General features: G+C 43.3%; 1 protein-coding gene across 1 annotated transcript in view; it reads right to left on the bottom strand.

The window, feature by feature from the left end:
• Positions 1-2,410: 2,410 nt before the first annotated feature.
• Positions 2,411-15,415, bottom strand: part of GATM (glycine amidinotransferase) — a 68,804-nt gene continuing 55,799 nt past the window's right edge. Inside the window, exons 4-9 of the mRNA XM_069624976.1 lie at positions 9,016-9,206; positions 7,145-7,282; positions 5,813-5,977; positions 5,634-5,697; positions 5,423-5,539; positions 2,411-3,497 (exon numbers count right to left, since the gene is read on the bottom strand). Of these exons, the coding sequence (XP_069481077.1) occupies positions 3,385-3,497; positions 5,423-5,539; positions 5,634-5,697; positions 5,813-5,977; positions 7,145-7,282; positions 9,016-9,206 (788 nt within the window). The 3' untranslated portion in view covers positions 2,411-3,384. The remainder of the gene's footprint in view (positions 3,498-5,422; positions 5,540-5,633; positions 5,698-5,812; positions 5,978-7,144; positions 7,283-9,015; positions 9,207-15,415) is intronic.

Here is a 15,415-nt window from a genome sequence, read left to right as displayed (position 1 = left end):
TTGACACGAGGATTTCGATATGTAGAAGAGACTGTTTATCAAGCAGGCGGAGAGATGGGATTGGATACAGAATTTCTAGCACTTGTCCACCTTGAATAATTATGCCTGTATGTCATAAAGATCCTACAATTTTAAAACTGCCCAGGGTTACTTGTTACTCTGCCTGTTGCCGTGCAGGTTTTTGCTATTGATGCTCATAAATAGTCTTCCTGTTTTGACAATAGTGGGACCCGCATTAAAATTAGCTAAGGACAAAGAACCTGTAAAGTAAATACGCCACCGCCCCTTGAAACTGGGAAACGTGTTAACTGGGTGCTATGAACTTGCCCCGATTTATATCCGGAATGTAGGGAAAGGTATATATAATTTGGAATCTAGCCGACGTGAAGACTTTTGGATATACTGTCTAAATTCCTAAAACAATGCACTACAATTAGCACTATACCGGGCTTGTCTAGAGGCCACTAAAAGACTTCACAAATAGTGAATTATGGGGTAATATATGTATATATAATGAAAGTAACTGAAAGGCTTTCTATGCGTTTTTATGTTTTATCTGTTTTAATTCCAATTGTATAAAATATGAATCGTGATTGTGATAGTTTGGAAGGTTTTTAGATGATACTATGGAAATATGGTATGAAATGTATATTAATTATTGTCTTATGCAATTATGTAATGTAAAAGTCGAATATGTATTTTACTGGAATTGTTTACATATTTGATGTCTTCGTTACAACTATGTGAAAAGATTAAATATAAACTAAATCACATTAAATAAAAAAAATATTTTACTGGATTTGGATAAATATTTAATGTCTTTGTTCCAACTATGTGAAAAGTTTAAATATAAACTATATCCCATTAAATACAAATATGCATCCACATGAAATTAAAGTTTTTTTTCTGGAAAAAGTGCAGTTTCCCTGGCATTGGAAGTGTACAAATAACAATGATAAGTGGATTCTATTTGTTCACTAAACATGCTAGGATTCTGACAAATACTAGCAGTGAGTGTTGGCTAGTGCCGATCAACATTTTTGCGAATTTTGGCCATGGTCCGACTCTCAACATGGGGCTGGAGCCATCAGAAGGCCCACTGGTACTGTATGGGCAATAGCTAATAGTAACGGAAACAGCACTGAGAACAGCCCGCTATCTTGGCATTTTGTAGTAACTACCTGCAGCTACTTAAGACCCATGAATATCCCCACTGTACGGCCAAAAGAAGGCTCAGGTTTCGAGTACCATGTTGGGGCTAGGACCGGAATCCTGCCTTCATATTTCTACCTTGCAGTGTTTCAAGATACACTCTTCGCTTAACCACACAATTGGAAGGAGCTCAGTAAAACCTCAATTCTTCAGCAACCACCATGTTGTGAATTCCTGCCAACTGCAGAGACGCGGGTGTTGCAAATTGTCTGATGCAGATAATGCAAGTCCAGAATCTCGTTTGGAGTCGTGTAAGTTGACGTAAAGAGATCACAGACATAAGATGTTGAAGAAAACGCAGAAGTGATTGGCATAAGCCTGTGTGAGCATAAAGAAAATCCAAGGCACGGACCAATGTGCAAGAGTATGCATGAAAGCTGCAGAAACGAGTCTAACGTCTACACAGTCGGACAGGAAACACCAGGCGGAAATGTGTGACGAGCCCACGTAAGCATGGGTACATGCCTTGTGTGCGTAGAGGCACACGTGGGAGCTTCTGCTTGAGTACTTACTTGTTTTGTATGGATTGAATGTCAGTTTCTGGTGCCACGCATCCCCCACCTGCACATTATGTCACCCCTAGGCCTTCCATTATGTTCTCTTAGTACACCACTGCCACAATAGGCTAAATCGTCTTTACCCCTCAGCTCTTACTGCTATCCTGCAGAATAGCGGCTTCCGTTCCGTTGGGTTTTCCATGATCTGGTTTTATGGTATCTAGAGGGAAGGCGTTTAGAAAAATTACAGTAACCTTCAAACAGCCTCGCCATTGTCCTGTGCGTCTACTTACTCTTTCTACACTCCCTTAGGCAACATCTTTATTCAATGCTTTGCCCAGTTGTTTGCTAATGATAAAGACTAGTTAAGAACGCCCAATATTGCAGTATTATTTGTTGACGTGGAGCGCATAAGCACCATCGTGTAGCGCTGCCTGGCCTTCATCACTAAAAATGGCACAAATCTGCAAACTGTCAATTTGAATCAAAATGGTCCTCTTTCTTTACCACTCAGGATTTCCAAAACCACTTCTCATTGTCTCCACTGCTTGAGGGGGGAGGGGATCCCCCCTATGTAGTATTTTAGCTGTCACCTCCACCTCTAGGGTGCCTCTGCAGAATTGCTCCAACGCATTAATGTGTGCGCAAATAAAATATTAATAATCAACTGCGAATCGGTGCCATAGAAATCTTTGCCAAAATCGAAAAAAAAAACAGGTTTATTAGCGCATAAACAAATGTCCCCTTATCAAATAGAAATACTCACATTGACAATTTAGCTTCACAATCATGGAAAAGATTCTCCTCTCTGTATAGCTAACAAATTTGTGTATCTTTCTGATATAATGTAAAAAAAAAATTGAGAATTTATTTGTGATCATTTACACGTTTTTCTTTTCTATAGCACTCCCAGAAGTTACGGGGAATCGGTCATAACAAATTGATAATAGGTTAAAAAGAAAATTGCCAAATTATGTAAAACATGTGCACAGAATGTCCTGAAAGAAAAGAGTAATGTCATATAAAAACATTATTACAAAGAAATTCATTTAAAAATGATCTCATCCATACAGAAAAAGATCCCGAAAGCCGTCATGAGGAAATAAAATAAAAGACGTCCTTGAGGTGTTAACCCCGAAATAGGGTTTTCATGGTCCTGATGATCCAAAAAAATGTGTCTTTCACAGATGAGAAACTTTGTATAAAATGTCTGCACTTAAGATTTGTTTTTTCTTAAAACAAAAACAAAAAAACCTGATAAGTAGAATAGCCCCAACAAAAAATTGTTAGAGGAAAAGTCCACCATCTTTAGCTGCCGTTTTGCGATTAAATAGAGGTAGGCGGATTAGGTTGGCGGCCACGCTATCCTAGCCACCAACAGCCCTGAAGCTCGCTGTAGCCATGTTTTTGTTGTAGCTTTAAAGCAGCTTCGTGGGCAATAGGGAAGTTTTTCAAGAAACCAGCCAGAGGACCCTCACTGCTGGCATGAGAACACTTTCAATACAATCGTGCCATCTGCATACGATGATAGACAGCTGGAGAATGAGTTTGAGACCACTGGAAGGGCAGCATTGTTCAAGCTTTACAGTTCATGCATCTGATGAAAGGAAACTCGCTTTCTTTTCCCAAGCGGATTGACACAGGCTGAAATCGCCATGGCTCCATTGGCCAAAGCCTAGTTAAAATAGGACTCCAGGGTGCCCCGGCGACGGATGTCGCAAGTCCAGCAGTGGAAGCCTCCTCCCAGCGAATTGGCATGACGGATGTTCACTTTGATGGTGGATATTCCTACGAATCATAAAAGAGAATATGGGTGAGCGCACAGGCAGAGGCTTAATGCAGCGATACACAAGTTAGAGGCTTAATGCAGCGATACACAAGTACGTGCGCCTTGAGGTGTACGTTTTGAGCATGCGCTCCGAAGTCACGTGTACAAGCAGCGCATTATAATATTTCAAATAAATTTACAAAAGGGGGAATTTCAGCATCATGAAAGGATTTCTATGCAAGCTATTATCTATAGGTCATTAATATTTCAAAAGGGAGCAATATAGTGAGGTCGCCTCCCTGCCCTACTCTTTGTACTACAAGCGAGCCATTAGCGTAGCAGATGAGGTCAGGGTAGGAAATTCCCCCATTCGTCTAATTGAGTTTCCAACTTAAGGCAGGGATCTGCAAGCTGTTGCTCTCCAGATGTTTTGGGGTTTATCGTGACCCCTCACCATTAACTGGTCTGGCCAGGGCCGATGTAGTTGTAGTCCAAAACATTAGGGTAGCTATTAGTTATAGACCTGTAACTTCTGCAAACATTTTACAATGAGTATTCAATCTTACATTGAAGTGATATGTAAAAATAACTTGACAATGGCCAATTCATGCCAAGATGGTACAGCTAATACCCAGGGTAAGGGAATGGAGAAAATGTTCAGGTATCGCGGTGCACAAGTGAGTAAACTACATGTCTTGACAAGCAAAAGATGAAATCTCTGAGTCGCTTATAAAAAGGCATAAGGATATTTTAGGACATAACTTGGGAGTAATATTGAAGACGGGAAATGCAAAGCGCTAAGAAAAGTGGATCACTGATCGCTTAAGTCCATATGCAGAAGAAAGGCCATAGTGGTGTTTATTGTAATTGTCATTTATATGGCGGCCTTTCCCCATCTGTATGGCCTCAAAGCGCTTTGTGGCTGGAACGCCCTCGGGGACCGAAGTTCATGTATGGGAGATTCTAAGAGTTAACTTTAAGATGCGTGTGTACATTGTGTCAGGTTAGGGTTTAGGAGGGCTGGCTAGGCTCCAATAATCAGCCCCACAGTCAGGCACGTGGGAGGGGGGGGCGTGCTGTAGGTGGATTTGGAGAGTGATATCTCGCTTCCATTTCTAATATATACAACAGAAGTAATTAGAAAAAGAGCTCCGGGCTTTAGACTAAAAGAATTCTGAAAGCATTGGGCACGTTTTTCCATTTCTAATATATACAACAGAAGTAATTAGAAAAAGAGCTCCGGGCTTTAGACTAAAAGAATTCTGAAAGCATTGGGCACGTTTTTGTTGAGATATAAAAACTCAGTTCATATGAACTGTATCCCTCAAACAAGTCAATGAGACTACAAATAAAACATGAACGCACACAACATGGCTGCTTTACGACTCACTTCAACTATAGCATTGATGTAACCTGATTCTACTTGATGTTTGAAGCATGCATTGTGAAACAGTGATGAAGGGGCGAGCTATGCTTTCATTTGTAGTGGAATGGACTTTGTATTACAGAAAGTGGAAATGGACAGAGTGTTTGTACCTTAACGTTGGCATTTCCAACATTCACTTTCTTCAAATTTGTATAGGTCAGTGATCTTCGTCCTTTGCTGGTGAGATGTTTTGGACTACAACACCCATCAGCCCTAGCCAATACAGTCAATTTTCCGAGGTCATGGAAGGCTCATTGCAAAACATCTGGAGAGCCTCAGGTTGCAGGCCCCGGATATATGTATTCTTCCATCGCGTATATAGTAATAACATATGTTGTTTCTCACTCATGAATTTCCATGCCTTTCTGAACCCTTCCTTTGTGAACCTGATTTGAAGGGACAACACTTTTAATCTAGTCATGCATTCAATAGTATGACGCATAAGCGTATAGTTGTGGCAAGTTGTAACCATTTCACATGCCCTCTGCATCTGAGAGCGCAATCAGGGCTGATAATTACCTAATTTTTCAAACATCTGATGAATCGAGTGCTCGTTCGCATCCACCATCACCCGCTTCTCGTCTAGCATTAAGACGTTCATGGAGAGCCATTTGGATGACATCCAGAGTGGGTGATCTAGAGAAAGGGGGGACATTGTTAGTGACGTCAGAGGGAGGCGCTAGACAGCCTCAGTGTTTGTCTGCAACTTTCAAAAGGAAGCAAAACCCACCATCGGGAATAATTGGTGTCGGTGGATTGACTACAGTCCAACCTGCCTTCTTGAAGAGGTCAATCTGAAAACAGGACATAAGAATGTGATCAGGGAGAAGAGAATTTATAAAATAAGATAAGAAAGCAATCATTGTTAGTAGACGGGGCTTCAAAACCCTTTCCTGGTCCACACTGTACCTGGTGGCAAGGACGGTCTGGGTTCGAGAGCACAAGGCCGGGCCCGATGATGTTGAACGTGGCATCAATGTGCATTGGGTTCGGATCCTTAAAGGAGATGACATGAACTCTGTAGTCCGGAGCCAGGTGTCTCCGCATCCACTCAATACCCTGATAATTAGTGACCTGAAAGAAGATGGTATGTCAGTTACAATTCTGCAATATGTTTGAGGTTAAAGACATTATTATTAGCGCACTGAGGTAGGTTATCTGCTCATTTATAATTGATGGTCCAAGACCCTAAGAATAATTCTTTGGCAGACTCTGGGAGTGTCGTCCCTCGTTACACTTGTAACGATGCAAGCAGTTTAGGGCTTCCCAAGAATGAAAAAATTGGCCATTGAAGCTTTCGCTTTTCGCATGAGCCCAAACCACAATTTTAAACAAAGCTGCAGTGTTTTTTTCATAATTTTCTTATACCACTTTAACCCGTTTTTTAACATAACATGGCCTAAAATGAACGCAGCCCATTGAATGAAATCTACCATGAAAACTTTTTAATGAATAAACTTAGTATAACACACAAGGACTCGGTGCCTGATTGCTTACTTGTGACCTTTTCAGTTCCCACACCCAGAACATGGGCATCCAGGGAGCATGTCGCTATCGGGTGGGGGAGAGAGTGCACACGCCCCAACTCCATTGTTTCAGGTTATCCAAATACGTTGACATACAGTGAATTTAATGGGGAGCTAATTCCATAATCCGTGGTTATCCTGAAAACCTGGCGTGGATGGGGTTCTCGGGCGATGGACATGGCAACTCGGGTTCTTGTAATTAAGGTTGAAGGATCCACCCTAAGGACGAGCCTCCTTCCAGCCTCACTGCGGCCACGAGTGTCCGCATGCTCAACAGGGCAAGCTGTGGGATGCAAAAAGCTGCCAGAATCCATAGGGAATCTTAGAAATTGCCAGGCATGGGTGTGGCAGCTGGCAAAACTGCACATTTCCCAGTTGTGACGGTCAAAAGGCACAGAAAGCACCTGGACCGCTGAATCAGTTTACCACCTTGACTGAAAAATGATATTCAAATCCCCCAGAAGCCATGTGCTCTGGGGGATTGTACAACTCCCTCCACAGGGGCCAGCTAGTGTGTGAGAGATGTGCAGACTATCACATGTTGAGTGCTGCCTTCTATGGGGTTCCCATGCCAGTACCATTTAGCAATAATAACCCGTTCTTCCCATATTTTTTCCCCTAATCCCTTCCATTGTCTTTTGTTGCGCACCACTAGTCATGACAGAAATAGACTGGATAGTTTTCATTAAAGAAAAAAGAAAAAAAAGATTTCTACCTGGCTCCTTTGTGCAAAAATATCTCTTCCGGCTCTCATGAAATCAGCAGCATCGAAACAAGGTTCATACTCAGTTGTCACAAATTTTCCCTGAGCGGCCAGCTTGTGTCGGTCTTCTACAGAACGGATTGGATAATCCTGAAAGAAGGAACAGGTCAAACACAGTCAGTGAACTCAGGGCAGTGAAGGACGACACGCGCCCAATAAGGAACGGGGCGCAGTAGGTCGATTAATACTATATCACGCTTAGCGGCTAAGCAGGGGTCAAACCCATCCATCCTACATGGCGTTGTTTTCTTTCAAGCAGGGGTGTTGCTAGGTCTGGAAAAGACCCGGGGCTACGCTGATGTCGGAACTGTCGGGACTGGGGGCTAGCTAGCCTTTTGGATGTAGCTCCTGAGATTCTATCCGGGGCTACAACCAAAAGGTCAGGGGCTATAGCCCCCTTAGCCCCCCCCCTAGCAACGCCTCTGCTTTCAAAGCTAAGCGTGCCCCCTCCTGTGCTATCCTCCCAGCCTTTTAGTCACTATTCCAGGCCAGGATCTGTCAACAAGGCGGTTGATGGAAGTATAGTCGTTGGGTTACAGAGAAACAAGAGTATGGTCATGAAAAGTGCTCCAGTTTACATGCAATGTTTTCAGTGTAAAATAAGAGTATAATATTTGTTGGACATAGTGATCTGCTTTACATCGGTCATGACTATTAGTTTTTGGGGAAAACGTAGCCTCGTCACCGACATTTTTACTAGAGCAGCAAAATGTTTCTCCTGAACAAAAACCGAACTGGAAAGGAATATTGATATCAATGTAAGCTTCAGATAAACCTAACTTAGAGTCTGTAAATGAAGGCAAGGGAGAACATAGTTTTTCATAGACTCCAGTTGATGAATGGTATTATTTTGTCATTGTGGAGCCAGTGCCTGGGTCATGGGTATCTCAGATTTGATGTTCCCAGTACATCAGATTAGATCCTTCTCGCTTGCAGACCGGGCGCAGCCTGGATATTGCAACAGGGGCTGTTAAGTAACTATCCAGCAACTTTATAAATGCTTCTCATCTGGACTCATCTGGCCCAAAGGGTGTCAAATTCATGGAACAAAAAAACAGTGAAATTGCATATTTTCATTTGTGGACAATATTACATCTAAGGACGTTTTGAAATGTGTATCGTGAAATTGTTTGGAAGTCAAGTATAGCTTAGAGTAGAAGAAATGAAGACGGGTCTTCTAATGTATGTGAATGCCGGATGCTAGATTGAGAAGGATTTCAACATCACTTCTGAGCTCCTGAGGGGCTTTAGTCGTGTTGCCTGGAAATCTAGTATTTTAAACATCATATCATACTATATAATAAAAGGCCATATGTATGTTTGCCCGAAGTCATCCTGCCCGCTTTGCCCGTTATCACGGCTAAAGGAAGCTGTTGCCTTACGCATACAACAATAAGACTTGAAGATCCTTTACAAAACATTATGTTTCCTATTACCATAAATTATGTTAAAAGTACACCACATAATATATTTACACTCTGAACATGTCTTCTTTTACGCACATTAGCCGTGTACACTGTTTTTTTCACTAGTCTGCTATAACACATGAACACAAAGCAAGTCAGTTTGACCTATAGCGTCTTTTGTAAGTGATAATGTAAGGAGCTTTAAACCCAGCTGATCTTTAGTTCTAGGCTTCCAAGGAGAGAATAGTCTGTTACTCCACTACAAAGCATTCCAGGATATACAATCCCACACCACCTCGCTTCAAATCCTGGACTGGACTTCCTAGCAGCTGGACCCTAACAACATTCTACATTCTCCAAACTGTTGCCTGTGCGTTTGTCAATAATTATAACTGAAAAAGGCAAAGCATTAAACACCTGGTCATAAAGTTCATCAGCCATTGTGGGTTTTGGTGCAGTGGTCCATTTTGCACCGCGGCGAAAGTACTCCTTGATGAGTGGCCTATAGGCTCTGTATTCAAAGAAGCGAGCACGCCAAGCCATCGGTGCCTCAATGATTTCATTTCCAACCACCAGCAGAATGTCTCTTGGCATAGCAGCATACAGGCCTGCAGAAAAAGAGAACACATTCAATGAATCAAACAATGTGCAACGAGCAGCGTGCAAGCAAACCACTCACCACACCAAAGAGCTATCCCTCTAGATCAGCTTGTATAAAATACCGTATTCTAAACGACAGGGCATCCACACTCACTGCACACACTGTCAAAAAGGGATCCCTTGAACCAATATACAACAAGGCCACGCTCCCAGCAATCACAGGCCCCCCATGATCTTCTCCGGCTCACCTAAAGTCTCAACATTTAACATTTTGTAGTCCATGTAAACACTCATGAAATAGGTTTGTATAAAATCATTGTTAGTGCCGTACCCTCTTGCTTTCCCAACACCCCTACTGATCAGGGATATCTCCGTGCAAGATTCTTTTTGCGGGGTACCCCTGCGCCTTCTATCCCTTCTCCATCTTTCCTGTGCGTGTGCTGCCCTGTATTTTGTGTGTTCCTCTGTGTGTTATAGGAAGGACTCCCATTACCTCCCTTTTGTTGTGAAAGGTGGCAATAAGGTTCCCATAAAAGCCAAGCCTGGCTCCTCCATATTATACTGGAAGGAGATACACGAGAGGCAGCATTTCTATGCATTTTGAAGTGCATCCCATATTGACAAATTGGATGTGCTTCATAATGCATAGAAAGCATAGTCATTCCCTTGCTCCTGTTTGGAACAGACGCAGGGACATGCGGAATGCATGTCATGGCATTTCATTCCTGGCCCTCTCATGCTTTTATTCAGGTGGAACAGGCGTGGTATGAACCACTGCTGCCCCACTTGCATTTCTATCCCTCAAACAGGGATAGAAATGTTTTGTCTGCCCATTTCGCAATTATGAGCCTTTTAAGGGACTGTGAACGTGAAATGCACCTTTAGCCTGTCCCACATTAATGTTTTCAAAGGGGCTGGCCAATGCCTCATTTGCACTGCTGCCCAGCCTCCTGAAATGTGCAGGCCACCTTTGAGAATAAGATGAGATGTGCGCATGTCAAACTAACAAATAAACAAAGTGCATCCACTGAGCTTTTTGCCCTAATAACAGACCACATACATGCACAAACAAAAGACCATTGATAGTGAGGTAGTCGTGCCATGGTTTTTGCAGTCTTCAGGGAAAGCATCAGAATCCCCAAACTCATAACTCCATACAACCCCAGATCACGGCCAATGAAAAGATAATTGGGGGCAGTGAAACACAGGTCTCAAAATACTGCTGATCTCTTTGACGGAAACGAGCCATGGCCAAAAGCTTCTCGACAAAACCCAACACAACCCAAACACAACCTCAACCAAAATATGAATTACCCATACCTCTAAGGTTCAAGCTACACAGTCCAGCAACAGCATACACCAGGGACAATACATTCACATCCATAACAACAAAGAAATAACTAAGCTGACATAAGGGCGCTCCCACGGGCATGCCGCCTACTATACTACCTGCACACCACTCTGCATGAAACACAGTCCTCAAGAAACTCATACCGATTGCCTCACAAAACACAACAGCCACACTGGAACACACACACACACACACAGATCTCTAGTCAGGGGACACCGCTCAGACCCGAGACAGGCAATCATTACCACTGAGCCCTTACAGGTGACACACACCCACACTGAGATCACCACATGGATGTTGGGCGACCCACACGAGGCACATCCTAACCTAAGACCTTCAAGTCTGATGTATCCCGGAGAGTGATTGGATGCCATATTAATGATAGACATTACGCTTTAAAATACCAAGTAACACAACATGCTTGCTAAATGCTCTTAACAGAAAAATCAAAAGTAACAAAATGATTTGATCTGGGGCACTGAACCTTTACCCATTAGCTACCGCGCTTTAATACATTAATATACAAGTTGACATTAATTCCCAGGTACGTTTGAATTGCATCTCCTACTCTTCTCCATAAGCAGGTGTCTCGAAATAGTAGTGCAGAGATTCAGAGAGCCGCTATTATCTACAGTGATGGAATGGGCATCCTAGCTTGAGTCTGCCTAGCTATGACCATCACTAATGCTATTGCCACATTATAAGGGAAGGTTGGGAGGACAGGCCAATTCCAGAAAGATCAGTGACTGGTTTCAACCGGGCCACATTCTCCTTGAGGCCCTCCTCTCCCCACTGCTTTGCATCCGTGTCCCTAGTAGGGAAGCAGTCGCAAGTATGGGGGCTGGGTAAAAGGGTAAAACAAAGGCTCAAACCAGAGGGCATCTGCTACCTGCTGAGGCTTTGTCTAGAGCAGAATCCTTACTTTTCATGCCCACACTTTGACACCTCGGGAGGATAGCTTGGAAGCAAGACGACACAGAGCAACACAGGTTCGACCCCCGGGTCCAGGCTTAGAAACCTCTGGGTATTAAGCGCGTTATAAATAACCAATTTCAATTACCTCGGCCATAACATGAGTGGTCATCAGCACTGACCGCTCTGTTAGCATCATTGGAGGAATTTTGCCCTTTTTTTCTTCTCACTCCCACAGTCATCCTCCTAGTAAGAAAAAAACATGCACAGCTTCAAACTCCAGGTACCTATCACTGCATCTCTCTCCCTTTAGTCTTTACACCTCATTCAAGGCTTGGGCTTAATGGGCTTGCCACCTAAAGCCTCTGCAACTGACTAGAAATTGGCTTTGCCAAATAAACTCCATCAAGTCTGCTCTCGCCCACGACCATTGTAACCAATGCAAATGTTAACCATCTCTTCCCCCATCCTTATCCTAGCCAACCTCTTTCGCCTTTAATACAGTCGATCATGACACACTCTTGACCACTACTTCAAGCCTGAGACTCAATAATTAACTTTATTAAGGGCGCTTATAGTGCACGACCCTATCTTTGGTGGAGAGGCAAAGCCCTATTCCTACCAAATGGAGAAATAAAACCAATATGAAGAGATAATGAGAATAGTAACTTTGATATAGTGCTTGCTATCACAGTTTTTCTGTTTCGCTGCGCTACAAATAACAGATGTTGCTGTAGAGCAACTTAATGGTACTCAAATGAACTACCTTTGAATGGAGGAGAGACTACGTCTGCCGGCCAAGAATCAACCTCGTGGCCTGGAGGACCCACAAAGACTTTGAGTACTTAGCTCCCTAAGCTATATTGCCAGCTTTCATCAGTCGGTCACATCATAGGAGTTGACGCACACAAGATTTACTTACAGAAGCTGAAGTCATTGGAGATCAAAGAGCTACACAGTACAGACATTGGATGCTTGGCTTAGGTTGGCTACAGAGTTTATGTGTGGGTGGAGGGCTCTTTCAGAGCCACACTATGTTTCCATAGTCACACAAAGTACCAGCGTCTGACTGAGGAGATGCTCTTGCCAAAAGTCCTGGAGTGTGGGTGAGAACTGTTCCCTCTTTGATCTTGGGATCTTCAGCATAGAAATACCTTGGCTACGGGTTGGGTGGCACCCACTTGGCACTGCAAACACATTGGTGAGGCAGGTGGCTTTCACTGTGGCTAGGGCTTGTGTGTACATTGGCAGGTTTTGAAGAGAATGCCTGCATGCATTGGGAGTGAATGAGGGTTGACCAGGATGAAGGTGAAATGCGTGTATGTCTGTTGTCTTTGATGAGGCACTGAGTTCAGTGAGGAATCAGGGAGGAGTGAGAGGTCTGTGGCTTTCAATGAAGTGCGAGACGCAGTGAGCTTTTTTGTTTGTAGTGTCTCCTTTCTTGGCCAGTGTGACACCTCTGAGCCCCAACTATAAGTTTCAGATCAAGAGAGACAATGTAGGGCTCTTGGCATCAATGGCGCTCCCTTCTCAGACTTTCTACTTCCTAGCGGACTCATTTGCCTCAATGTCTTGGTGCTCCTCAAGATGCGAAAATCTTTACACGTCTCCCGTCTGTTGCTCGTCCCTGTTTTTCCTTTACGAAACATCTGCAAAACGTCTCCCACCACCCAAATATTCATGTGCCACTCTTCCACATTCACTTCATAGTCATGTAACCATCTGCATCACTGCTATCCAGCACTGGATGGTCACTTGTCGCTTAGGGTCAACCATGCCAGGACCTCAATAATCGTTTGCACCTCCATTGTGACCAAAACAGCCCATCTTCCAATTCTCTCCTGTTCGCCGCCATTCAATTTTCCACTTCTGACCGCAAAATGGTTCTCTCCCCCTTCGTAAACTCAACAATCATTCAAAGCCATCTGCTCGCATCTTCAAGATCGCGTTTCACTGTAGCGAGACTGTGATTGATGCACTAGTCTTCAGCAGGTTGGACTCCAACAACAGCCCTTACCTGGGTCTAGCCCACTATGCCTTGAAGACCATTAAATAGAACCTAAACGCTGTTCCCTTTGCTCGGTATAGCCAGCCTCCACTGAGGAAGGAAGGAAGGAAGGAAGGAAGGAAGAAAGAAAGAAAGAAAGAAAGAAAGAAAGAAAGAAAGAAAGAAAGAAAGAAAGAAAGAAAGAAAGAAAGAAAGAAAGAAAGAAAGAAAGAAAGAAAGAAAGAAAGAAAGAAAGAAAGAGATGAGGATGAGGAAGGGGAGGGGGGAGGACGGATGGAAGGAAGGGCAACGACAAACAATGTCACATGATCTGCTGTCTTGTTTGTTAGAATATTGCTTTGCTTAGTTTTGCAATTAACATTTAATTAATGCTATTTTAGTGGTCTTATAATGCCCCTTTCAGTTGGAGTAATTACAATAGGTACATTCATTTCCTAGTAGATCCTGGTTTCCTACACTGTGTAAGTTCCATTAACCAGATGCTTATCGATGAGCGCATATATAAATCTGCTGACGTTATGTTCACCCCTAAAAACAAGACCATTTTATGGAACCAGCTGCCTGGACGCTTTGAAAAATAAATCAAGGTTAGCAGTGGTATGTTACCTTGACGACGGCAAGCGCGAGCCGCAACGCGCCGCCATCTTGTCGTCCACAGGTTGCCATTGACGCTTCAGCTTCCTCAGTGTTGAAGGGGAAGCGGTCTCTTTCATTCAGTGCCCCAGGCCTGCAAAGGGACAAGATGGATGTGCACTGGAGCTCATGCAGGCCACATTCAAGGTTACAATCTGTACGTAAAGTCACCTCTTGTTAGCGTGTTCACTCCACCTGCTGTTCATCAGGGTGGGCAACAGAGGGATTTGGGGTTTATGGGATTAGTTTGCTTGAAAGCTAAATAGACGGTGTCTGAAAAATTGAATTAAGGTTAAAGCACTAGCTTCACCTCATATTCCACCCAATACAGATATATTTCCACAGGCTGTCGTATTAGTGGGGTAATAACAGATCAGCAAATTAGCCGAAGGGAAGCAGTTTTGTTTTTATACCATATGGGACATAAATCGAGCACAATTTACATAGAAAAAAAATCTAAGCGTAAAAAAAAAGGAATTAAAATTCACTGTATGGAACTGGGCCACACCAGTATGCATTGTGCTTGTGTTCAAGTGGCTGTGAATGCAATGATCTTGGCCTATTTTCACTAAGTGCCGCAATGAATGCCAAAGCGGTGAATGATGGAACCAAACTTGTGTTCTCTCCAGGGATCAGGGATATGGGTAAGACCGCAAAAGCAGCGCTGAATGCCAAAGGTTGAAGGAGTGCAGTGAGTGCATGACAGCAAAAGCCACACCATCTTTGAAAAGCAATAGTAAAGGAGGGCACAGCTGGCCAACACATACAATGCTGCACAATTCTCCCTGAACCATTGTCTTCTTTGTGCTGAAATGAGAAGTCTGTGGAAAACACTTTTCGGGTTATTTTTATGATTGTAGGAAAATTCTCGAGGAGTTCAAAATTCAGAGTAACAGGTGTCCTGAAATATGTAGGTCATATGGAAGAAAGAGTAACCATGTCTCGCTGCATACACCTTATCGGGCAATCTTGTTAAGGCCTCTTGGAGTGATGACGCTCAAGTTTAGCATCCGCCCTTTAGCCCAGTAATTAAGCTCATAGTGAACAGGATGAGTTTACATTTTGGTAAACACAAGCCTTACTTTGGAAAGGCACTAAACGCATAACTGTTGTTGACTGGGCAGGTGAGGCCTTAGCCGAGAACCAGATGTGCCCGCAGTGGAGTCGCCAAGGTGGACGGCAGCGATCAACCAGTGGGTATTTCTCTTACTCCCTTTCTTTGTGTACTAATAAGGATCTGATCATTTATTAGGTGGACCTTGAGGTTTAGCCTCCACTGACTGCCAAAGACCTCTGCAATTGAGGAATTCTCA

The sequence above is a fragment of the Ambystoma mexicanum genome, chromosome 11, assembly GCF_040938575.1.
Source record: "Ambystoma mexicanum isolate Mex_15411 chromosome 11, UKY_AmexF1_1, whole genome shotgun sequence".
NCBI lineage: Eukaryota > Metazoa > Chordata > Amphibia > Caudata > Ambystomatidae > Ambystoma > Ambystoma mexicanum.
Note: the sequence above shows the minus strand (reverse complement) of the source record. Positions and strands in the feature narration are given on the sequence as shown.